At 40.4% G+C, this 27,434-nt stretch overlaps 1 protein-coding gene across 1 annotated transcript in view; it reads right to left on the bottom strand.

The window, feature by feature from the left end:
* Window positions 1-292: 292 nt before the first annotated feature.
* The window catches only part of LOC133643338 (rho guanine nucleotide exchange factor 10-like protein), a 260,630-nt gene continuing 233,488 nt past the window's right edge, over window positions 293-27,434 (bottom strand). The window contains exons 19-21 of the mRNA XM_062037825.1: window positions 25,647-25,733; window positions 607-821; window positions 293-509 (exon numbers count right to left, since the gene is read on the bottom strand). Of these exons, the coding sequence (XP_061893809.1) occupies window positions 293-509; window positions 607-821; window positions 25,647-25,733 (519 nt within the window). The remainder of the gene's footprint in view (window positions 510-606; window positions 822-25,646; window positions 25,734-27,434) is intronic.

The raw sequence follows: 27,434 nt of genomic DNA, 5'->3' as shown, positions 1-27,434 counted from the left end.
GGCATGTGTTATAATGTTAAGATGTCATCATTGATATATAAACTATCAGACTGCGTGGTCGGTAGTAGTGGCTTTCAGTAGGCCTTTAAAGTTCAAGTTAAAATACCAATGATTGATTTCTGCTCGCCCGACATTGTCACGGTATTTATTTGTCGCGTTTTCCCTCTGCTCACTACTTTTGTTTTACCTCTCTTTTTGAAATGGAGCTGATCTGTGCCCTTTATGCAAAGTGATTTTATATTTATTCATCAGTGCATTATTGATACATGATTGTATTGTGTTCAGTATGCACTTATGGGGGATGTGAGACCCCTGATGTGGGAAGTAAGCAGGGGTGTGGTGGAGACTTACCGCTGTCTTTTCTCCCGTAAACCACCATGGTTCCGTTGCGAAGACCGGCAAACAGGAAGTTGGGCGAGTGTTTCAGACACATGACGGGGCAACCCTCGGGGTTACTGAGGGTCAGGAGGCATTGAGCTGCCGTGTCCACGCTGCCGTAGACCAGAATTCTGAAGAAGACCACCAATGAATTAGCATTCCACAGCTCACGCAGCTTGATTACAGGACTAGGACATTCATGAAGACTATGTTACACTAGACTCTCACCGTCCGTCGTCCAACCCCACGCAGATGTTGGCAGCGTTCCCCGGCGTGGCCTTGGGATCTCCAGGCTCTGCCTCCTCGCTCAGAGAACATTCCGGCACATATTCCAGACACCTGATGGCCGACCCTACTTGCAGGCTCTTCACTGCCCTCAGCACAGGTCTGTTGAGGGAGAAGATCTCCACGTGGCCCTGGGAGGCTTCACCACCGCCTGCCACCTGCAGGGAGAAAGAGCTCATTTCAAGTACAAAATGGGAACATCCATCCAACTTATGCTACGGCTTTTTCTTGGCTAACGGCTAAATTATGGAATGGATTAAGCAAAGAAATCAAACAAGGTACTAGAATGGTCCACTTTAAGAAACTGTTCAACCTCAATGTGTTTACAAAGTAACAAAAAAGAACCTCATTAAAAAAGGAGAACATCTTATTAAATAAAGATATTAATTAGTTTTCTGTTTTGTATGACCTTCCGTTTTACTGCCCTGTTGCAGACACCGTTTGGAAACAATTGAGGTATGTAAAAATTGTTTTTTTACCAAATTACTAGAGATGTCCGATAATATCGGCAGACCAATATTATCAGCCGATAAATGCGTTAAAATGTAATATCGGAAATTATCAGTATCGTTTTTTTTATTATCAGTATCGTTTTTTGTTTTTTTTAATTAAATCCACATAAAAAACACAAGATACACTTACAATTAGTGCACCAAGCCAAAAAACCTCCCTCCCCCATTTACACTCATTCACACAAAAGGGTTGTTTCTTTCTGTTATTAATATTCTGCTTCCTACATTATTTATCAATATATATCAATACAGTCTGCAAGGGATACAGTCCGTAAGCACACATGATTGTGCGTGCTGCTGCTCCACTAATAGTACTAACCTTTAACAGTTCATTTTACACATTTTCATTCATTACTAGTTTCTATGTAACTGTTTTTATATTGTTTTACTTTCTTTTTTATTCAAGAAAATGTTTTTAATTTAGTTATCTTATTTTATTATTATTTTTAAAAAGTACCTTATCTTCACCATACCTGGTTGTCCAAATTAGGCATAATAATGTGTTAATTCCACGACTGCATATATCGGTTGATATCGGTATCGGTTGATATCGGTATCGGTAATTAAAGAGTTGGACAATATCGGGATATCGGCAAAAAGCCATTATCGGACATCCCTACAAATTACTCTATGTAAATAACTCATTTCACAACGTATATATCTGAGGCTTATAGTCCGGTGCGGCTAATATATGAAAACATTGTTATGTTGTTCGGTCCAAGTCGCTCCTCCTCCCCCAACGTTGACCTCGGCACTCTGACCCCGTATCTCAGCGACTGTGTCACAAACCTGGGGGTAAAGTTCCACTCAGATTTTAAATTCGAAAAACAAATCAGCAGCGTCGTACAAAAAAGCTTTTATCAACTACGCCAAATAGCGAAAGTGAAACCGCTTCTATCAGGACATGATCTCGAGAAATTAATCCACGTCTTTATCTCGACTCGTTTAGACTACTGCAATGCCCTGTATGTAGGCATTAGCCAGTATGCCCTGTATGTAGGCATTAGCCAGTATGCCCTGTATGTAGGCATTAGCCAGTATGCCCTGTATGTAGGCATTAGCCAGTATGTCCTGTATGTAGGCATTAGCCAGTATGTCCTGTATGTAGGCATTAGCCAGTATGTCCTGTATGTAGGCATTAGCCAGTATGCCCTGTATGTAGGCATTAGCCAGTATGTCCTGTATGTAGGCATTAGCCAGTATGCCCTGTATGTAGGCATTAGCCAGTATGCCCTGTATGTAGGCATTAGCCAGTACGTCCTGTATGTAGGCATTAGCCAGTATGTCCTGTATGTAGGCATTAGCCAGTATGCCCTGTATGTAGGCATTAGCCAGTACGTCCTGTATGTAGGCATTAGCCAGTATGTCCTGTATGTAGGCATTAGCCAGTATGTCCTGTATGTAGGCATTAGCCAGTATGCCCTGTATGTAGGCATTAGCCAGTATGTCCTGTATGTAGGCATTAGCCAGTATGTCCTGTATGTAGGCATTAGCCAGTATGTCCTGTATGTAGGCATTAGCCAGTATGTCCTGTATGTAGGCATTAGCCAGTATGTCCTGTATGTAGGCATTAGCCAGTATGCCCTGTATGTAGGCATTAGCCAGTATGTCCTGTATGTAGGCATTAGCCAGTATGTCCTGTATGTAGGCATTAACCAGTATGCCCTGTATGTAGGCATTAGCCAGTATGTCCTGTATGTAGGCATTAGCCAGTATGTCCTGTATGTAGGCATTAGCCAGTATGCCCTGTATGTAGGCATTAGCCAGTATGTCCTGTATGTAGGCATTAGCCAGTATGTCCTGTATGTAGGCATTAGCCAGCATGTCCTGTATGTAGGCATTAGCCAGTATGTCCTGTATGTAGGCATTAGCCAGTATGCCCTGTATGTAGGCATTAGCCAGTATGTCCTGTATGTAGGCATTAGCCAGTATGTCCTGTATGTAGGCATTAGCCAGTATGCCCTGTATGTAGGCATTAGCCAGTATGCCCTGTATGTAGGCATTAGCCAGTATGTCCTGTATGTAGGCATTAGCCAGTATGTCCTGTATGTAGGCATTAGCCAGTATGTCCTGTATGTAGGCATTAGCCAGTATGTCCTGTATGTAGGCATTAGCCAGTATGTCCTGTATGTAGGCATTAGCCAGTATGCCCTGTATGTAGGCATTAGCCAGTATGCCCTGTATGTAGGCATTAGCCAGTATGCCCTGTATGTAGGCATTAGCCAGTATGCCCTGTATGTAGGCATTAGCCAGTATGTCCTGTATGTAGGCATTAGCCAGTATGTCCTGTATGTAGGCATTAGCCAGTATGTCCTGTATGTAGGCATTAGCCAGTATGCCCTGTATGTAGGCATTAGCCAGTATGTCCTGTATGTAGGCATTAGCCAGTATGTCCTGTATGTAGGCATTAGCCAGTATGCCCTGTATGTAGGCATTAGCCAGTATGTCCTGTATGTAGGCATTAGCCAGTATGCCCTGTATGTAGGCATTAGCCAGTATGTCCTGTATGTAGGCATTAGCCAGTATGTCCTGTATGTAGGCATTAGCCAGTATGCCCTGTATGTAGGCATTAGCCAGTATGTCCTGTATGTAGGCATTAGCCAGTATGTCCTGTATGTAGGCATTAGCCAGTATGCCCTGTATGTAGGCATTAGCCAGTATGTCCTGTATGTAGGCATTAGCCAGTATGTCCTGTATGTAGGCATTAGCCAGTATGTCCTGTATGTAGGCATTAGCCAGTATGCCCTGTATGTAGGCATTAGCCAGTATGCCCTGTATGTAGGCATTAGCCAGTATGCCCTGTATGTAGGCATTAGCCAGTATGCCCTGTATGTAGGCATTAGCCAGTATGCCCTGTATGTAGGCATTAGCCAGTATGTCCTGTATGTAGGCATTAGCCAGTATGCCCTGTATGTAGGCATTAGCCAGTATGTCCTGTATGTAGGCATTAGCCAGTATGCCCTGTATGTAGGCATTAGCCAGTATGTCCTGTATGTAGGCATTAGCCAGTATGTCCTGTATGTAGGCATTAGCCAGTATGCCCTGTATGTAGGCATTAGCCAGTATGTCCTGTATGTAGGCATTAGCCAGTATGCCCTGTATGTAGGCATTAGCCAGTATGTCCTGTATGTAGGCATTAGCCAGTATGTCCTGTATGTAGGCATTAGCCAGTATGCCCTGTATGTAGGCATTAGCCAGTATGCCCTGTATGTAGGCATTAGCCAGTATGTCCTGTATGTAGGCATTAGCCAGTATGCCCTGTATGTAGGCATTAGCCAGTATGTCCTGTATGTAGGCATTAGCCAGTATGTCCTGTATGTAGGCATTAGCCAGTATGTCCTGTATGTAGGCATTAGCCAGTATGCCCTGTATGTAGGCATTAGCCAGTATGCCCTGTATGTAGGCATTAGCCAGTATGCCCTGTATGTAGGCATTAGCCAGTATGCCCTGTATGTAGGCATTAGCCAGTATGTCCTGTATGTAGGCATTAGCCAGTATGCCCTGTATGTAGGCATTAGCCAGTATGCCCTGTATGTAGGCATTAGCCAGTATGTCCTGTATGTAGGCATTAGCCAGTATGCCCTGTATGTAGGCATTAGCCAGTATGTCCTGTATGTAGGCATTAGCCAGTATGTCCTGTATGTAGGCATTAGCCAGTATGCCCTGTATGTAGGCATTAGCCAGTATGCCCTGTATGTAGGCATTAGCCAGTATGCCCTGTATGTAGGCATTAGCCAGTATGTCCTGTATGTAGGCATTAGCCAGTATGTCCTGTATGTAGGCATTAGCCAGTATGCCCTGTATGTAGGCATTAGCCAGTATGCCCTGTATGTAGGCATTAGCCAGTATGCCCTGTATGTAGGCATTAGCCAGTACGTCCTGTATGTAGGCATTAGCCAGTATGTCCTGTATGTAGGCATTAGCCAGTATGCCCTGTATGTAGGCATTAGCCAGTATGTCCTGTATGTAGGCATTAGCCAGTATGTCCTGTATGTAGGCATTAGCCAGTATGCCCTGTATGTAGGCATTAGCCAGTATGTCCTGTATGTAGGCATTAGCCAGTATGCCCTGTATGTAGGCATTAGCCAGTATGTCCTGTATGTAGGCATTAGCCAGTATGTCCTGTATGTAGGCATTAGCCAGTATGCCCTGTATGTAGGCATTAGCCAGTATGTCCTGTATGTAGGCATTAGCCAGTATGTCCTGTATGTAGGCATTAGCCAGTATGTCCTGTATGTAGGCATTAGCCAGTATGCCCTGTATGTAGGCATTAGCCAGTATGCCCTGTATGTAGGCATTAGCCAGTATGCCCTGTATGTAGGCATTAGCCAGTATGCCCTGTATGTAGGCATTAGCCAGTATGCCCTGTATGTAGGCATTAGCCAGTATGTCCTGTATGTAGGCATTAGCCAGTATGCCCTGTATGTAGGCATTAGCCAGTATGTCCTGTATGTAGGCATTAGCCAGTATGCCCTGTATGTAGGCATTAGCCAGTATGTCCTGTATGTAGGCATTAGCCAGTATGTCCTGTATGTAGGCATTAGCCAGTATGCCCTGTATGTAGGCATTAGCCAGTATGTCCTGTATGTAGGCATTAGCCAGTATGCCCTGTATGTAGGCATTAGCCAGTATGTCCTGTATGTAGGCATTAGCCAGTATGTCCTGTATGTAGGCATTAGCCAGTATGCCCTGTATGTAGGCATTAGCCAGTATGTCCTGTATGTAGGCATTAGCCAGTATGTCCTGTATGTAGGCATTAGCCAGTATGCCCTGTATGTAGGCATTAGCCAGTATGTCCTGTATGTAGGCATTAGCCAGTATGTCCTGTATGTAGGCATTAGCCAGTATGTCCTGTATGTAGGCATTAGCCAGTATGCCCTGTATGTAGGCATTAGCCAGTATGCCCTGTATGTAGGCATTAGCCAGTATGCCCTGTATGTAGGCATTAGCCAGTATGCCCTGTATGTAGGCATTAGCCAGTATGTCCTGTATGTAGGCATTAGCCAGTATGCCCTGTATGTAGGCATTAGCCAGTATGCCCTGTATGTAGGCATTAGCCAGTATGTCCTGTATGTAGGCATTAGCCAGTATGCCCTGTATGTAGGCATTAGCCAGTATGTCCTGTATGTAGGCATTAGCCAGTATGTCCTGTATGTAGGCATTAGCCAGTATGCCCTGTATGTAGGCATTAGCCAGTATGCCCTGTATGTAGGCATTAGCCAGTATGCCCTGTATGTAGGCATTAGCCAGTATGTCCTGTATGTAGGCATTAGCCAGTATGTCCTGTATGTAGGCATTAGCCAGTATGCCCTGTATGTAGGCATTAGCCAGTATGCCCTGTATGTAGGCATTAGCCAGTATGCCCTGTATGTAGGCATTAGCCAGTATGTCCTGTATGTAGGCATTAGCCAGTATGTCCTGTATGTAGGCATTAGCCAGTATGCCCTGTATGTAGGCATTAGCCAGTATGTCCTGTATGTAGGCATTAGCCAGTATGTCCTGTATGTAGGCATTAGCCAGTATGCCCTGTATGTAGGCATTAGCCAGTATGTCCTGTATGTAGGCATTAGCCAGTATGCCCTGTATGTAGGCATTAGCCAGTATGCCCTGTATGTAGGCATTAGCCAGTATGCCCTGTATGTAGGCATTAACCAGGCCTGCAGCTCGTGCAGAACTCTGCTGCTCGTCTGCTAACACAGACCCGCAGACGTGAGCACATCACCCCTATATTAGCGTCCCTTCACTGGCTCCCTGTGTGTTACCCAATCAACTTTAAACTCCTTTTATTTGTTTTTAAATGTCTAAACAACCTCGCGCCAACATATCTCTCCGACCTCCTTCAGCCTTACTGGCCCACCCGATCCCTAAGATCCGCCGATCAGCTGCTACTGACGGTCCCGGACACAAGGCTGAAGCTTAGAGGTGACAGAGCTTTCGCCGCTGCTGCTCCCAAGCTCTGGAATGACCTACCTCTGAGTGTTAGACAAGCCTCCTCTCTTCCTGTTTTTAAATCTCTCTTAAAAACATACTTTTATTCCATGGCTTTTAACACTGAGTGATGTCCACCCTGCAATGGCGCCCCATAATACACCTGCTGTCAACCTGTTTTTATGTTTTTTATTTATTTATTTATTTTTCATCGTGTTCTGTTTGTGTTGTGTTGTGTTTGCTCGGTTCTCGTATTATCTTTTAACCTGCCCATTGTACAGCACTTTGGCTACCCCTGTGGTAAATTTTAAATGTGCTTTATAAATAAAGTTGATTTGATTTGATTTATTTCTTCTATAATTTAGACGGTCCAGCTGTATAGTTGGGAAAATACAGTACATCTAAAAATGTGTGTTTTGGGGAAACAGCATCATACCATATTTTCCGGACTATAAGCCGCTACTTTTTTTCCCAAGCTTTGAACCCTGCGACTTATACAAAGGTGCAGCTAAACTACGTCTTTTTCTTGGCTAACGGCTAAATTATGGAATGGATTAAGCAAATAAATCAAACAAAGTACTAGAATGGTCCACTTTAAGAAACTGTTCAAAGTGTTTACAAAGTAGAAAAAAGAAGTATGCATTTTGAACCTTACTAAAAAAGGAGAAAATCGTATTCAATAAAGACATCAATTAGTTTTGTTTTGTTTGATCAGCCGTTTTACTGCCGTGTTACAGACACTGTTTGGAAACACTTGAGGTATGTAAAAAACAAACTTTTACAAAATTATTCTATGTAAATAAATCATTTCACAAGGTATATATCTGAGGCTTATAGTCCGGTGCGGCTAATATATGAAAAAAATCTTTATGTCTTCTAAAATTTGGTGGGTCTGGCTCTATAGTTTGGAAAATACAGTACATATTTTTTTAAACTAAAAATGTGTGTTTTTAGAAAAAAAGCAACATACCATATTTTCCGGACTATGAGCCGCAACTTTTTTCCCAAGCTTTGTACCCTGCGACTTATACAAAGGTGCTGCTAAACTACGGCTTTTTCTTGGCTAACGGCTAAATTATGGAGTGGATTAAGCAAATAAATCAAACAAGGTACTAGAAACTTTAAGAAACTGTTCAACCTCAAAGTGTTTACAAAGTAGAAAAAAGAAGAATCCTGATAAACATTTTGAACCTCATTAAAAAAGGAGAAAATCTAATTCAATAAAGACATCAATTAGTTTTCCGTTTTGTTTGATCAGCCGTTTTACTGCCGTGTTACAGACGCCGTTTGGAAACAATTGACGTAGGTTGTTTTTTGTTTTTTTTACAAAATTACTCTATGTAAATAACTCATTTCACAAGGTATATATCTGAGGCTTATAGTCCGGTGCGGCTAAAAAATGAAAAAATCTTTATTTCTTCTCAAATTTAGTTGGTCCGGCTCTATTGTTCAGAAAATACAGTACATCTTTTTTAAAACTAAAAATGTGTGTTTTTAGAAAACAGAAACATACCATATTTTCCGGACTATAAGCCGCTACTTTTTTCCCCAAGCTTTGAACCCTGCGGCTTATACAATGGTGCGGCTAAACTACGGCTTTTTCTTGGCTAACGGCTAAATTATGGAGTGGATTAAGCAAAGAAATCAAACAAGGTACTAGAATGGTCCACTTTAAGAAACTGTTCAAAGTGTTTACAAAGTAGAAAAAAGAAGAATCCTGATAAACATTTCTTTAAACTCATTAAAAAAGGAGAAAATCTTATTCAATAAAGACATCAATGACTTTTCTGTTTTGTTTGATCAGCCGTTTTACTGCCGTGGTACAGACACTGTTTGGAAACAATTGAGGTTGGTAAAAAAAATTTTTTTTACAAAATTACTCATTTCACAACATATATATCTGAGGCTTATAGTCCGGTGCGGCTAATATATGAAAACAATCTTTATTTCTTCTCAAATTGAGTTGGTCCAGCTGTATAGTTGGGAAAATACGGTACATCTTTTTTTAAACTAAAAATGTGTGTTTTTAGAAAATAGCAACATACCATATTTTCCATATCCATATCATATTTTTTTCCCAAGCTTTGAACCCTGCAATTTATACAAAGGTGTGGCTAATCTACGGCTTTTTCTTGGCTAACGGCTAAATTATGGAATGGATTAAGCAAAGAAATCAAACAAGGTACTAGAATGGTCCACTTTAAGAAACTGTTCAAAGTGTTTACAAAGTAGAAAAAAGAAGAATCCATTTTGAACCTTGAATCGTATTCTATAAAGACATCAATTAGTTTTCTGTTTTGTTTGATCAGCCGTTTTACTGCCGTGTTACAGACAGTTTGGAAACACTTGAGGTATGTAAAAAACAACTTTTACAAAATTACTCTATGTAAATAAATCATTTCACAACATATATATCTGAGGCTTATAGTCCGGTGCGGCTAATATATGAAAAAATCTTTATTTCTTCTCAAATTTAGTTGGAAAATACGGTACATCTTTTTTAAAACTAAAAATGTGTGTTTTTAGAAAACAGCAACATACCATATTTTCCGGACTATAAGCCGCTACTTTTTTCCCCAAGCTTTGAACCCTGCGGCTTATACAAAGGTGCAGCTAAACTACGGCTTTTTCTTGGCTAACGGCTAAATTATGGAGTGGATTAAGCAAATAAACCAAACAAGGTACTAGAATGGTCCACTTTAAGAAACTGTTCAAAGTGTTTACAAAGTAGAAAAAAGAAGAATCCTGATAAACATATATGAAAAAAATCTTTATGTCTTCTAAAATTTGGTGGGTCTGGCTCTATAGTTTGGAAAATACAGTACATCTTTTTTTAAACTAAAAATGTGTGTTTTTAGAAAATAGCAACATACCATATTTTCCATATCCATATCATATTTTTTTCCCAAGCTTTGAACCCTGCAATTTATACAAAGGTGTGGCTAATCTACGGCTTTTTATTGGCTAACGGCTAAATTATGGAATGGATTAAGCAAAGAAATCAAACAAGGGACTGCAATGGTCCACTTTAAGAAACTGTTCAACCTCAATGTGTTTACAAAGTAGAAAAAAGAAGAATCCATTTTGAACTTTGAATCGTATTCAATAAAGACATCAATTAGTTTTCTGTTTTGTTTGATCCGCCGTTTTACTGCCATGTTACAGACACCGTTTGGAAACACTTGAGGTATGTAGAAAACTTTTACAAAATTATTCTATGTAAATAAATCATTTCACAAGGTATATATCTGAGGCTTATAGTCCGGTGCGGCTAATATATGAAAACAATCTTTATGTCTTCTAAAATTTGGTGGGTCTGGCTCTATAGTTTGGAAAATACAGTACATATTTTTTTAAACTAAAAATGTGTGTTTTTAGAAAAAAAGCAACATACCATATTTTCCGGACTATGAGCCGCAACTTTTTTCCCCAAGCTTTGAACCCTGCGGCTTATACAAAGGTGCAGCTAAACTACGGCTTTTTATTGGCTAACGGCTAAATTATGGAATGGATTAAGCAAAGAAATCAAACAAAGTACTAGAATGGTCCACTTTAAGAAACTGTTCAACCTGATAAACATTTTGAACCTCATTAAAAAAGGAGAAAATCTAATTCAATAAAGACATCAATTAGTTTTCCGTTTTGTTTGATCAGCCGTTTTACTGCCGTGTTACAGACGCTGTTTGGAAACAATTGACGTAGGTTTTTTTTATTTTTTCTTTTACAAAATTACTCTATGTAAATAACTCATTTCACAAGTTATATATCTGAGGCTTATAGTCCGGTGCGGCTAAAAAATGAAAAAATCTTTATTTCTTCTCAAATTTAGTTGGTCCGGCTCTATTGTTCGGAAAATACGGTACATCTTTTTTAAAACTAAAAATGTGTGTTTTTAGAAAAAAAGCAACATACCATATTTTCCGGACTATAAGCCGCTACTTTTTTTCCCAAGCTTTGTACCCTGCGGCTTATACAAAGGTGCTGCTAAACTACGTCTTTTTCTTGGCTAACGGCTACATTATGGAATGGATTAAGCAAAGAAATGGTCCACTTTAAGAAACTGTTCAACCTCAAAGTGTTTACAAAGTAGAAAAAAGAAGAATCCTGATAAACATTTTGAATCTCATTAAAAAAGGAGAACATCTTATTCAATAAAGATATCAATTAGGTTTCTGTTTTGTATGACCCACTGTTTTACTGCCCTGTTGCAGACATCGTTTGGAAACACTTGAGGTATGTAAAGATAACTCATTTCACATATCATATCTGAGGCTTAAATGCGGCTAATATACGCAAAAGTATGTATTTCTTCTAAAAGACAATATAGTTTGGAAGACATGGTAAAAATATTTTTTTAATAGCAGAACTGCCAACTATTTGATTGCTAAAAAGGCAAGTGAACGTTTGATTACATTGCAGGGATGTGACAGTTGCTGACATTCTAAAAAAAAAGAAGCATGTTGATTTAAATCAAATGATTATTTTGATAGACTTGCCAAGAGTGTTTGTTTGGACTTGTCAGCACTTTAAAAGGAAGATTTAACACATCAATTATACTTTCCGAGTTTGCCATTCAGAACTCACTTTGAATGCTAACACGCTATGATAAACTCCCAGAGTCAACTCTCGTCTTTTCATCAGCGGAGACAAAGTACGTTTCTGAGAGGATCAGTGCAGCTCAGCGGTTATTGTTTTGTTTCCTTTTATGAGGCTAAAGGATCAAGTAAGAATTGATCGCCGGAGTCGGTTCATGATCTCGGCTTTTCAACTTATGCTCACATTTGATTTTTCACATGGTCACACTGACTTTGACTTTAGGTATGCTCAAAGTTACTTTTCAAACACTCGTCGAAGAAGTAAAGACGAACAAGATAGCAGCTTTTATTTGAGGGCAAAGTGGTTGGACGCACTTCAAGGTAAAATAAGATAAGGATCGTTATTCTCCTTTTGTGAGCGTACAAAGTCGACCAGTTCAGCTCAAATTGGGCACAATTTATTTCTTCAGTGCAAAACATGTAAATAATAGGGCTTCTGCTCCGCCGCTCCCAGTCTGTGGCACGCTCTCCCTGACCACCTGAGGGTGCCACAGACTGTGGATGCTTTTAAAAAAAAGGCTTAAAAGCTCTTCTTTTTTTTTTTAAAAAAGCCTTTTGGGGGGGGCGGGGGGATATGCATACTAGTTATAGCTATTTGGCTGTTGTAGTTTTTATTTCTTTTTTTCTTTTTTTTTTTCTTTTTTTGTTTATTGACATCCAGCATCAGACATTCCTATCCATTACATCATACTCACATAAATCATATATCTATTGTCTGCTCTAAATGTCAAAACAATTTTGTTTATATCCCATCCATACCACCCACCCCCCCAACCCCAAAAAAGGAAACAACAAAAAAAAACAAAGTAATATCTACAAATACATCGATTAAATAAACAAAGAAAAAAAGAAAATAAATAATAATACATTAATAATAACAATAATGACAAATAAAATAAAATATAAACAGATACATATATGTATATATATATATATATATATATATATATATATATATATATATATATATATATATATATATATATATATATATATATATATATATACATATATATACATATATATATATATATATATATATATATATATATATATATATATATATATATATGTATCTGTTTATATATATATTTTCTGATTATTGTTATATATATATATATATATGTATCTGTTTATATATATATTTTTTTCTGATTATTGTTATATATATATATATATATATATATATATATATATATATATATATATATATATATATATATATATATATATATATATATATATATATATATATATATATATATATATATGTATCTGTTTATATATATTTTTTTCTGGTTATTGTTATATATATATATATATATATATATATATATATATATATATATATATATATATATATATATATATATATATATATATATATATATATATATATGTATCTGTTTATTTTTTTTTCTTCTAATTATTGTTATATATATATATATATATATATAACAATAATTAGAAAAAAATATATATAAACAGATACACACATATATATATATATATATATATATATATATATATATATATATATATATATATATCAATAATCAGAAAAAATATATATAAACAGATACATATATATATATATATATATCTATATATATATATATATATATATATATATATATATATATATATATATATAGATATATATATATATAATCGTAACCGGCGGCGAAGGATTTGAACGAGCAACATTGGGGTACGGAAGAGGGCCACTCTACCACCCGAGCCACGCCACCGCGACAGTCCGCAGCACGGTGCTATTGAAGCGAGACAAAAGCTGCCACACAACAAAAGCGAGGGGAGCAGTTGACCAGGAGCGATGATGGCCAATCATAACAGGCCTGGCAGAGCAATCATCACACCGCCTGCTGAGCGTCTGCCTCAATGCAGGCGCTCACTTCCTGCGTGCCACGTGTGTAGCGGCCTTTGTGCCAGCCTGACAAGAACCAAGACCACGGCGGCCTTCCAAGCCATTTGTCATGCTTGTGCAGTCATGCCACTACGGCCTTTGGATATCGCTTCATTTATCTCTCCTGCGTGACATCTCCAGGGGCCCCGCCCAGTGGGTGCAAGGCCCCCTCCCTCCCTCCCGTTGGGTGCTAGGCCCCCTCCCTCCCTCTGGGTGGGTGCAAGGCCCCCTCCCTCCCTCCCAGTGGGTGCAAGGCCCCCTCCCTCCCAGTGGGTGCAAGGCCCCCTCCCTCCCAGTGGGTGGGTGCCAGGACCCCTCCCTCCCTCTGGGTGGGTGCCAGGACCCCTCCCTCCCTCTGGGTGGGTGCAAGCCCCCCTCCCTCCCAGTGGGTGGGTGCCAGGCCGCCGACATGTAGTCTGTGTTTAAATCCCATCATGTGACGGCAACATGAGCTAAATATAGTCTTTATAATCAGCTTTTACCTTGAAAATCAGCTTTTACCTTGAAAATTGGAACCCTAACCCTAACCTTGAAAATCAACTTTTACCTTAAAAATCAGTTTGTACCTTGAAAATCAACTTTTACCTTGAAAATCAGTTTTTACCTTGAAAATCAGTTTTTACCTTGAAAATCAACTTTTACCTTGAAAATCAGCTTTTACCTTGGAAATCAGTTTTTACCTTGAAAATCAGTTTTTACCTTGAAAATCAACTTTTACCTTGAAAATCAACTTTTACCTTGAAAATCAGCTTTTACCTTGAAAATCAGCTTTTACCATGAAAATCAGCTTTTACCTTGAAAATCAGTTTTTACCATGAAAATCAACTTTTACCTTGAAAATCAGCAATTGCCTTGAAAATCAGCTTTTATCTTGAAAATCAGCCATTGCCTTGAAAATCAGCTTTTACCTTGAAAATCAGCCATTGCCTTAAAAATCAGCTTTTATCTTGAAATTCAGATTTTACCATGAAAATCAGTTTTTACCTTGAAAATCAGCTTTTACCTTGAAAATCAGTTTTTACCTTGAAAATCAGCCATTGCCTTGAAAATCAGCTTTTACCTTGAAAATCAACTTTTACCTTGAAAATCAGTTTTTACCTTTAAAATCAACTTTTACTTTGAAAATCAGTTTTTACCTACAAAATCAAGGGTGGGTGCCAGGCCCCCTCCCTCCCTCTGGGTGGGTGCCAGCCCCCCTCCTTCCCTCTGGGTGCCAGCCCCCCTCCCTCTTGGTGCTAGGCCCCCTCCCTCCCACTGGGTGGGTGCCAGCCCCCCTCCCTCCCGCTTGGTGCCAGCCCCCCTCCCTCCCTCTTGGTGCTAGGCCCCCTCCCTCCCACTGGGTGGGTGCCAGCCCCCCTCCCTCCCTCTGGGTGCCAGCCCCCCTCCCTCTTGGTGCCAGGCCCCCTCTCTCCCTGTGGGTGGGTGCCAGCCCCCCTCCCTCCCTCTTGGTGCTAGGCCCCCTCCTCTTGGTGCCAGGCCCCCTCCCTCCCTCTGGGTGGGTGCCAGGCCGCCGACATGTGTTTAAATGGCATCATGTGACGGCAACATGAGCTAAATATAGTGATTATCCCTTGATTGTCCCCGCTCAGCCCCTTTTGCATGCCATCATTTGTTTGATTGGTACCCGCGAGTGGAATGTGGACAGGAGAGCTCCTGTGGGCGGTGCAGGACGAGCCACAACAAAGAGCTCCTGTGGGCGGTGCAGGACGAGCCACAACAAAGAGCTCCTGTGGGCGGTGCAGGACGAGCCACAACAAAGAGCTCCTGTGGGCGGTGCCGGACGAGCCACAACAAATAATTGTCTGCTGAGGAGAAGATAGCTGCGACTTATCTGGCTGCGAGGGGCCGGAGAAAGGAAGCTTTCAAGTGGCCTCTCCACCTCCACGCTTGCCCGCGCTCACGTGTCTGCTCCTCGGCCTCGCTCGCTTCCCCCCTCGCCACCGCGCCGTGTCCTCCCTGGCAAAGTGGGCGCCCGCTGGTTTGGAGAAACAGCCGTGATCTGGACTGAGTCCTCCTCGCCGCTCAGGGGAGGAGGACTCTGCCCAAATGCTTTGCCAGCTTTAATTAGATGAGTTTGTGCGAGACGAGGCCAGGGAGTGTGTCCGCCATCATGTGGGGCCAAAGTTACTTTGGAGGGGTTGTGCCAAAATGAAGGCTGGAGTGTGTCCGCCATCATGTGGAGCCAAGGTCAACCGTTACAAACCCTGTTTCCATATGAGTTGGGAAATGGTGTTAGATGTAAATATAAACGGAATACAATGATTTGCAAATCCTTTTCAAGCCATATTCAGTTGAATATGCTACAAAGACAACATATTTCATGTTCAAACTCATAAACTTTATTTATTTTTTGCAAATAATAATTAACCTAAAAAGGAGACACATTTTTTAAGCTTCTCAGGTGGAATTCTTTCCCATTCTTGCTTGATGTACAGCTTAAGTTGTTCAACAGTCCGGGGGTCTCCCTTCTCATATTGCAGGTGCCACACATTTTCCATGTCTGGACTACAGGCAGGCCAGTCTAGTACCCGCACTCTTTTACTATGAAGCCACGTTGATGTAACACGTGGCTTGGCATTGTCTTGCTGAAATAAGCAGGGGCGTCCATGGTAACCTTGCTTGGATGGCAACATATGTTGCTCCAAAAGCTGTATGTACCTTTCAGCATTAATGGTGCCTTCACAGATGTGTAAGTTACCCATGTCTTGGCCACTAATACACCCCCATACCATCACACATGCTGCCTTTTACACTTTGCACCTAGAACAATCCGGATGGTTCTTTTCCTCTTTGGTCCGGAGGACACGACGTCCACAGTTTCCAAAAACAATTTGAAATGTGGACTCGTCAGACCACAGAACACTTTTCCACTTTGTATCAGTCCATCTTAGATGAGCTCAGGCCCAGCGAAGCCGACGGCGTTTCTGGGTGTTGTTGATAAACGGTTTTCGCCTTGCATAGGAGAGTTTTAACCTGCACTTACAGATGTAGCGACCAACTGTAGTTACTGACAGTGGGTTTCTGAAGAGCCCATGTGGTGATATCCTTTACACACTGATGTGGCTTGTTGATGCAGTACAGCCTGAGGGATGGAAGGTCACGGGCTTAGCTGCTTACGTGCAGTGATTTCTCCACATTCTCTGAACCCTTTGATGATATTACGGAGCGTAGATGGTGAAATCCCTCAATTCCTTGCAATAGCTGCTTGAGGAAGGTTGTTCTTAAACTGTTCAACAATTTGCTCAGGCATTTGTTGACAAAGTGGTGACCCTCGCCCCATCCTTGTTTGTGAATGACTGAGCATTTCATGGAATCTACTTTTATAGCCAATCATGGCACCCACCTGTTCCCAATTAGCCTGCACACCTGTGGGATGTTCCAAATAAGTGTTTGATGAGCATTCCTCAACTTTATCAGTATTTATTGCCACCTTTCACAACTTCTTTGTCACGTGTTGCTGCCATCAAATTATAAAGTTAATGATTATTTGCAAAAATAAAAATAAAGTTTATGAGTTTGAACATGAAATATGTTGTCTTTGTAGCATATTCAACTGAATATGGCTTGAAAAGGATTTGCAAATCATTGTATTCTGTTTATATTTACATCTAACACCATTTCCCAACTCATATGGAAACAGGGTTTGTACTTGTTGACAGTTGACAGTTGTCCAGTAGACAGACAGGTCAGTTGTCAGACAGGTCAGTTGTCCAGTTGACAGACAGGTCAGTTGTCCAGTTGACAGACAGGTCAGTTGTCCAGTAGACAGACAGGTCAGTTGTCCAGTTGACATTTGACAGTTGTCCAGTTGACAGACAGGTCAGTTGTCAGACAGGTCAGTTGTCCAGTTGACAGACAGGTCAGTTGTCCAGTAGACAGACAGGTCAGTTGTCCAGTTGACATTTGACAGTTGTCCAGTTGACAGACAGGTCAGTTGTCAGACAGGTCAGTTGTCCAGTTGACAGACAGGTCAGTTGTCCAGTTGACAGACAGGTCAGTTGTCCAGTTGACAGACAGGTCAGTTGTCCAGTTGACAGTTGTCCAGTTGACATTTGACAGTTGTCCAGTTGACAGACAGGTCAGTTGTCAGACAGGTCAGTTGTCCAGTTGACAGTTGACAGACAGGTCAGTTGTCCAGTTGACATTTGACAGTTGTCCAGTTGACAGACAGGTCAGTTGTCAGACAGGTCAGTTGTCCAGTAGACAGACAGGTCAGTTGTCCAGTTGACATTTGACAGTTGTCCAGTTGACAGACAGGTCAGTTGTCAGACAGGTCAGTTGTCCAGTTGACAGACAGGTCAGTTGTCCAGTTGACAGACAGGTCAGTTGTCCAGTTGACAGTTGTCCAGTTGACATTTGACAGTTGTCCAGTTGACAGACAGGTCAGTTGTCAGACAGGTCAGTTGTCCAGTTGACAGTTGACAAACAGGTAGTTGTCCAGTTGACATTTGATAGTTGTCCAGTTGACAGACAGGTCAGTTGTCAGACAGGTCAGTTGTCCAGTTGACAGACAGGTCAGTTGTCCAGTTGACAGACAGGTCAGTTGTCCAGTTGACAGACAGGTCAGTTGTCCAGTTGACAGACAGGTCAGTTGTCCAGTTGACAGACAGGTCAGTTGTCCAGTTTACAGTTGACAGACAGGTCAGTTGTCCAGTTGACAGACAGGTCAGTTGTCCAGTTGACAGACATGTCAGTTGTCCAGTTGACAGTTAACAGACAGGTCAGTTGTCCAGTTGACAGACAGGTCAGTTGTCCAGTTGACAGACATGTCAGTTGTCCAGTTGACAGTTAACAGACAGGTCAGTTGTCCAGTTGACAGTTGACAGACAGGTCAGTTGTCCAGTTGACAGACAGGTCAGTTGTCCAGTTGACAGACAGGTCAGTTGTCCAGTTGACAGACAGGTCAGTTGTCCAGTTGACAGTTGTCCAGTTGACATTTGACAGTTGTCCAGTTGACAGACAGGTCAGTTGTCAGACAGGTCAGTTGTCCAGTTGACAGACAGGTCAGTTGTCCAGTTGACATTTGACAGTTGTCCAGTTGACAGACAGGTCAGTTGTACAGTTGACAGACAGGTCAGTTGTCCAGTTGACAGACAGGTCAGTTGTCCAGTTGACAGACAGGTCAGTTGTCCAGTTGACAGACAGGTCAGTTGTCCAGTTGACAGACAGGTCAGTTGTCCAGTTTACAGTTAACAGACAGGTCAGTTGTCCAGTTGACAGACAGGTCAGTTGTCCAGTTGACAGACATGTCAGTTGTCCAGTTGACAGTTAACAGACAGGTCAGTTGTCCAGTTGACAGACAGGTCAGTTGTCCAGTTGACAGTTAACAGACAGGTCAGTTGTCCAGTTGACAGTTGACAGACAGGTCAGTTGTCCAGTTGACAGACAGGTCAAGGCGGCTGAGGTCTAAGTGATATCTAACAGCACAGTGGCCAGGGATTGATCATGTCAGAGGGCGTGGCCAATATCGTTGATGAAACATCAGTATCGGTCGCAAAATTGTAAGCGGCGGCGTGGACAAGCGGTGATCCGGGCAGGATGAGACAAGCGGTGATCCGGGCAGGATGAGACAAGCGGTGATCCGGGCAGGATGAGACAAGCGGTGATCCGGGCAGGATGAGACGAGCGGTGATCCGGGCAGGATGAGACAAGCGGTGATCCGGGCAGGATGAGACAAGCGGTGATCCGGGCAGGATGAGACAAGCGGTGATCCGGGCAGGATGAGACAAGCGGTGATCCGGGCAGGATGAGACAGGAATTCCCAGCAGTAGGAGATGGAAGATGCTCCTGATTGAGCGTTGAAGTATGAGATGGAAGATGCTCCTGATTGAGCGTTGAAGTATGAGATGGAAGATGCTCCTGATTGAGCGTTGAAGGCTTCATCCACATTGCTCTTTGATTTGGCCATCAGGAGAGCAGCTGCGTTACAAAGTGTCAACACGCATGAGAGTCAGCTTAGCCTAGCAGCTTCATATTGCTGCTGGAGTAAAGTGTCAAGCATGGGAGGATGTAAACACTTCTCCCACCCGGGAAGTCTCCACTTCCACTTCCAAGCAGACTTTAATGAGGTCTTTTCTCCCGAGTGCGGCGTGGAAAAAGGGGCGGACCCTCGGAGAACGTTTAGCATTAAAGTGCAATCACGTTGAGGACGCTGTGTCTCTGACACACTTTCTGGGGCGAGAGAGGGTGAGTCCATAACTTAGGTGCGTCAAAACCCTGACTAAAGTATTTGCACGTAAACAAACAGGCAGGAAATATTTAGCATTCTTCAGTCTTGTCGTCAAAACATGTCCGGCTTCACAATAAAAGCGCGACGCGTCACATAGGCTACGGTAACAAAATACAACATTTATTTCGTTACTATCATGCTTTGATTGTCAAAAGGTGTTTTGTTATGTAATCTGTGATATTTCTACCTACATACATGTTTACAATAGAATAGAAAGTACTTTATTGATCCCTGGGGGGAATTCAGCACCACAGTGCGCTCACAATAGACAATAAACACTTGGGTATTTTTTACATGTGAATTATATAAATACAGTCTATTATACAACATTATTCACATATGAATAATATAAATACAGTCTATTATACAGCATTATTCACATGTGAATAATATAAATATAGTCTATTATACAGCATTATTCACATGTGAATAACATAAATACAGTCTATTATACAGCATTATTCACATGTGAATAATATAAATACAGTCTATTATACAGCATTATTCACATGTGAATAATATAAATACAGTCTATTACACATGTGAATAATATAAATACAGTCTATTATACAACATTATTCACATGTGAATAATATAAATACAGTCTATTATACATGTGAATAATATAAATACAGTCTATTATACAGCATTATTCACATGTGAATAACATAAATACAGTCTATTATACAGCATTATTCACATGTGAATAATATAAATACAGTCTATTATACAGCATTATTCACATGTGAATAATATAAATACAGTCTATTACACATGTGAATAATATAAATACAGTCTATTATACAACATTATTCACATGTGAATAATATAAATACAGTCTATTATACATGTGAATAATATAAATACAGTCTATTATACAGCATTATTCACATGTGAATAACATTAAAAACCGTCTATTCTACATTTAAGTACAGTCAAAAAGGAACATATGCATTATACAGTCTGATGGCTGTCGGTATGAAGGATGTTAGCACATCACTTGAGGAATAAACTGTAGAGGAGGACATTTTGTGGCAGATTTGTTTTCACACCATTCCCTGATTGATAGTCTTCAATTACAGAATGTTTAGCAGGCGGAATATTACATTTAATAATAAAAAGGGAAGGTTAAACCATTGTCATGCAGACATATGAAAACAATTAACTCGTACAAAATGTAATTTGTTGACTATCAGAAGCATTTATTCAGGTGGAAATATCACAAATGACATTACCAAACATCTTTGACAATCAAAACATGATCGTTACAATCCACACTTCAGTGTTTCCCACACATTCATTTATTTGTGGCGGCCCGCCACGAAAGAATTAAGGCCGCAACAATTTTTTTTTTTTTTTTTTTTTTTTTTTGTCCTGTCCAGCTTCTCAGGCAAATCATATAGTTGATGTAGATGCCCATATAGGCTGTTCACATTTACTTTACTAAAGAGAAGTGTAGGATCAAGATTTTTGGAGCTCTTTGTTCAGTGGATCAGATGTTTGATGAAACTTTGTGTCCATCTACCACCACTACTGTTTTATGTTTATTTGTTACTGACTGTGGCAGGACACCTCTGCCTCTGTTTCACTTTATGTTGCTGGTAAATAATATGCTTGTAGTAGTAGGCTAAAGTTAAATTATTTAGTATGCACTAATTAAAGGGGCAGAGCTTTAAGAGACATTTTAGCTTTTATATTTTTATAAAATATATTTTTTGTAAGAACCACAATTAATAAATATATTTCAGTGAATAACTTATTGTTCAAATCTGTATATAAATATGTACATAAAGTGTTGTAATTATATTGTAAAATGGATGGATGGACGTTTAAAACAAAACTGTTATTATTAATTAGTAAGTATACATTTTTGGAGCCTTTTTAGACAAAACCATATCATTGTAGTAAATGATGCAAATTTCTCGATGATGTCATGGTGACCACGCCCCCACCACCACAGGTATCTTGGCAGTTTATGGGAAACTCTGCACTTTGTGTTATCAATGCGTAAAACTGAAAGAGTAGCTCCTTCTCTAAATGCAAGTGCTCCTACAGCAGGAATACAAATGATGTATTCCTACAACTTACACAGTCTAGAAAGACACCGACGCACTGCGGGTATTTTTCAAATCCTCCTTAAAAGTGTGTTCAAGTCATTTTTGTGGTGAGCTGTTTTTAAAAAAGAAAAAGCATAGTGTTTAAAAAACATTTCATTAATGCAAACTAATTGTTCAGTCATGCTAGTAAAAACTTGAAATGTGGAGTACGTTAATGAATGACAAAAAATATATATATTATTGCGATTAATCACGATTAATTTTGAGGTAATTACAAACAAATTGTGATTAAATGTTTTCATCGTTTGACAGCCCTAATTATCATCATTTTTTTACGAACGCTGTCAAAAAAAATATTTTTGGCAGCTGAGTTGCTACAATTTTACCATGAAATTGACTGTTTTAACGGCATATATAAATAAACATTGATTGATATTACTGTAGGCCTTAGGTTTCACACCTGTGGCCTAAAGGGTAGAACGTGGCGAGCGAGGAGAAAGACAAAGAGGATTTTGTTACTTTTCCACATAATAACCGCCCCCAAAACAATTCCTAAATATCTTCTTTTTGCTATCATTGCATTTTCTTTCTCGGGAGACTGCATTGTGATGTGTGATGGTGTCCACTTCATAAAAGCCAGCCCACACCTACAACTTACCTTTATGCCACACAGTAACAGTTTAATGTTGCAGTCGCAGTTTCCCAGCAACATTCGACCTTCGCATTCTGACCTTTTAGCTACATTTGATACGCTATTCTTCAAATGTGAATAAAATGCAAACACAGAGGATGAGTTCAAAAGCCATGGTTACGGGGCTAAAGGCTGCAATGATTCCAAACGGTAAAAGGTGGATTCCTTGTGATTGATTCTTCGCGTGTGTGTGTGTGTTCTTGTATTCCTACCCTTCTTGAGACATGAAGATAGAAAAGTATCTTCCATATGAGGAGGTGTGAACAAGTGATGACATAAATCAATAACATTGCATCTAATAGACAATGTCTCATTTGTGGTGACATCTATCAAAATGAGGGTGCTCCCAAAAAGGAGGGAGTTTTCACATTGACTGTGTGTCGCTTTTAAAAGTGCTCCCCCTCTGGTCATCATATGAAATAACAAGTGTGTGAAAAAATTTGAAGTGCTCCCCCTCTGGTCAACATTTGAAATAACAAGTGTGTGTAAACATTGGAAGTGCTCCCTCTCTGGTTAACATGAAATAACAAGTGTGTGTAAACATTGGAAGTGCTCCCCCTCTGGTTAACATGAAATAACAAGTGTGTGTAAACATTTGAAGTGCTCCCCCTCTGGTCAACATATGAAATAACAAGTGTGTGTAAACATTTGAAGTGCTCCCCCTCTGGTCAACATATGAAATAACAAGTGTGTGTAAACAATTGAAGTGCTCCCCCTCTGGTTAACATATGAAATAACAAGTGTGTGGAAAAATTTGAAGTGCTCCCCCTCTGGTTAACATGAAATAACAAGTGTGTGGAAAAATTTGAAGTGCTCCCCCTCTGGTCAACATATGAAATAACAAGTGTGTGTAAACATTGGAAGTGCTCCCTCTCTGGTCAACATATGAAATAACAAGTGTGTGTAAACATTGGAAGTGCTCCCTCTCTGGTTAACATGAAATAAGTGTGTGAAAAAATTTGAAGTGCTCCCCCTCTGGTCAACATATGAAATAACAAGTGTGTGTAAACATTTGAAGTGCTCCCCCTCTGGTCAACATATGAAATAACAAGTGTGTGTAAACATTTGAAGTACTCCCCCTCTGGTCAACATATGAAATCACAAGTGTGTGGAAACATTTGAAGTGCTCCCCCTCTGGTCAGCATATGAAATAACAAGTGTGTGGAAACTTTTGTAGTGCTCCCCCTCTGGTCAACATATGAAATAACAAGTGTGTCGAAAAATTTGAAGTGCTCCCCCTCTGGTCAACATATGAAATAACAAGTGTGTGTAAGGAATTGAAGTGCTCCCCCTCTGGTCAACATATAAAATAACAAGTGTGTGAAAAAATTTGAAGTGCTCCCCCTCTGGTCAGCATATGAAATAACAAGTGTGTGTAAACATTTGAAGTGCTCCCCCTCTGGTCAACATATGAAATAACAAGTGTGTGTAAACATTTGAAGTGCTGCCCCTCTGGTCAACATATGAAATAACAAGTGTGTGTAAACATTTGAAGTGCTCCCCCTCTGGCCAACATATAAAATCACAAGTGTGTGTAGACATTTGAAGTGCTCCCCCTCTGGTGAACATATGAAATAACAAGTGTGTAAAAAAAAATTGAAGTGCTCCCCCTCTGGTCAACATATGAAATAACAAGTGTGTGTAAACATTTGAAGTGCTCCCCCTCTGGTCAACATATGAAATAACAAGTGTGTGTAAACATTTGAAGTGCTCACCCTCTGGTCAACATATGAAATAACAAGTGTGTGTAAACATTTGAAGTGCTCCCCCTCTGGTCAACATATGAAATAACAAGTGTGTGTAAACATTTGAAGTGCTCCCCTTCTGGTCAACATATGGAATAACAAGTGTGTGTAAACATTTGAAGTGCTCACCCTCTGGTCAACATATGAAATAACAAGTGTGTGTAAACATTTGAAGTGCTCACCCTCTGGTCAACATATGAAATAACAAGTGTGTGTAAACATTTGAAGTGCTCCCCCTCTGGTCAACATATGACATAAGTGTGTGTAAACATTTGAAGTGCTCCCCCTCTGGCCAACGTATGTAATAACAAGTGTGTGTACGAAATTGAAATGCGCCCCCTTTGGCCAAAATGTATTTAAAAAAATAAACAAATATGTATATAGAGACATACTGTAATAACTTCAAGTAAATAATGAAGATTAAAAAACAATTATAAAAAAACAACAACAAAAAAAACAACAGTCTTTTTCTCACAATGTGTCGACTTTTTTCATATAAAATTGGCAACAATTTCACATAATCTTTCTGTTTCTGTGATATTGCGATATTTTCTTGTAAAACTATTACTTTTTTATGTAAAATTATTACTTTTTAATGCAAAATAGTGATATTTGTCATATAAAATTCTGACTTATCACAATATTGCCCATTTTTTTTGTGGTGCTTGTAAAACAGAGACATTTTTGGAGTAAAATGATGACTTTTGTCATAGTTTTGCTCAGTAAAATTCTGATTATTATTATAATATTGCCAACATTTTAAAGTTTGCTTCTAAAATTGTGACTTTTGTCGAATACAATTACGACCCTTTTCATACAATTGCCAAAATGTTAAGCTTTTCTTGTAAAATTGCGACTGTTATTGAGTAAAATTCCAACTTTTATCATAATATCGCACAAATGTTCAGTTTTTCTTGTAAAATTTTGACTTGCGTTGAGTAAAATGACGACTTTTATTATAATACTGCTGAAATTCTCAGTTGTTCTTGTGAAATTGTGACCTTTTTCTTGCGAAATTCCAACTCATTTTTCACAACTAGCCTTTTTTATATTTGCATAGTATGTATATATTATTAATATTGTAAATACAAATATTTATGTATCTAGAAAGGCTGGTCCTAAAGAGGGAGGCATTTTTCTCAGGTCTCAAGAAGGTAAGAAATACAATAATGTGTGTGTGTGTGTGTGTGTGTGTGTGTGTGTGTGTGTGTGTGTGTGTGTGTGTGTGTGTGTGTGTGTGTGTGTGTGTGTGTGTGTGTGTGTGTGTGTGTGTGTGTGTGTGTGTGTGTGTGTGTGACTCACCCAGAGAAAGCCTTGAGGTAAGGAGGTGCTGGCCGCAGAGAAGCCCAACATTGCACACTGAACAGGATTGTGGATGGCAGCTTCAAGCTACAAGAGACAAAATCAATATTGATTTCTCATACATCACTTCAACGGCTTTTCTTTTTATTCTCGCCGCGCTGTCTCACTGCGTTTTCTCTAAGTGACACACGATCTGGCAGCGGCGTTGACACTTTTCCAAATTCTATTCTGTTTGGTGTCAAGACTCTGCCGCCGTTAAGGACTTTGTTACTCTCCGAGTGACTGATGACTTTCTGGCCCTCTATCTGAGGGCGAGGCCCACCGGGCTGACATCGATACTTGGACAAGGAAAGTCGCCTCGCATTACCACGGATTGTGAAACAGCCACAGTTTCACGCACATTTGGAAGTCGTTTGTCCCAACAGCCATCATGGGAGCAGGTGGTAGAGGTGAACGGCACCGTGCCCCCCTCCCCCCTCTCGGTGAGCTGTGGAGTCCCCCAAGGCAGTATATTGGGACCTTTACTGTTCCTAATAAACATAACCCACATGTCATCGGCATGCGACTGTGAATTGTTCTTGTTTGCGGATGACTCTGCCCTGCTGGTATCAGACAAGGACAAGTCACAGGTGGAGAAAATCCTCAGTGCTGAGCTGTGTAGAACTTGCACCTGGCTCGCTGACAACAAGCTATCCATCCACTTGGGTAAAACTGAATCCATCCTGTTTGGGTCCCACATTAAGAAAGTCAATGACTTCACCATAAAAGTGGGTGACATTGTTATCACCAGGAAAGATGAGGTCACCTACCTAGGTTCCATTCTAGAGGCTAACCTTTCCTGTGATAAAATGGCAACCAAGGTCATCAAAAAGGTTAACCAACGAGTGAGATTTCTCTACAGAATCTCCTCTCTGGTCAACAAAAGCACCTTGAGGATTCTGGCGGGAACTCTCGTTCAACCCTTTTTCCATTACGCATGCACCTCCTGGTAGCCCAGCACCTCCAAAACCCTCAAATCTAAACTCCAAACATCTCAGAACAAGCTAGTCAGGTTACTTCTAGACCTCCACCCCAGATCACACCTCACTCCTACCCACTTCTCTAAAGTGGGCTGGCTCAAGGTGGAGGACAGAGTTAAACAACTTGCACTGAGCCTAGTCTATAAAATCCACTACACCTCCCTGATAGCGAAGTACATGTCAAACTACTTCCTTAACGTAAATGACCGCCATAACCACAACACCAGGGGGAGCTCCACTAGCCACGTTAAACCCAGATTCCGAACTAACAAAGGTCTTAACTCATTCTCTTTCTATGCCACATCAATGTGGAATGCACTCCCAACAGGTATAAAAGAAAGGGCATCTCTATCCTCCTTCAAAACCGCAATAAAAGTTCACCTCCAGGCAGCTACAACCCTAAACTAACTCCCTCCCCGGATTGCTAACAATCAAATGTAAACAATCAAATGCAGATACTTTTTATTATGCCTTCTGATCTCTCTCTCTCTCTCTCTCTCTCTCTCTCTCTCTCTCTCTCTCTCTCTCTCTCTCTCTCTCTCTCTCTCTCTCTCTCTCTCTCTCTCTCTCTCTCTCTCTATGTCCACTACTTGCTGTCCATATCCCCCCCCACCCCCACACCCCTGATTGTAAATAATGTAAATAATTCAATGTGATTATCTTGTGTGATGACTGTATTATGATGATAGTATATCTGATAGTATATATCTGTATCATGAATCAATTTAAGTGTACCCCGACTTAAACAAGTTGAAAAACTTATTGGGGT

This window comes from Entelurus aequoreus, linkage group LG26 (assembly GCF_033978785.1).
Source record: "Entelurus aequoreus isolate RoL-2023_Sb linkage group LG26, RoL_Eaeq_v1.1, whole genome shotgun sequence".
Taxonomy (NCBI): domain Eukaryota; kingdom Metazoa; phylum Chordata; class Actinopteri; order Syngnathiformes; family Syngnathidae; genus Entelurus; species Entelurus aequoreus.
The sequence above is the reverse complement of the archived record's forward strand: the minus strand, read 5'-3'. Positions and strand labels throughout refer to the sequence as shown.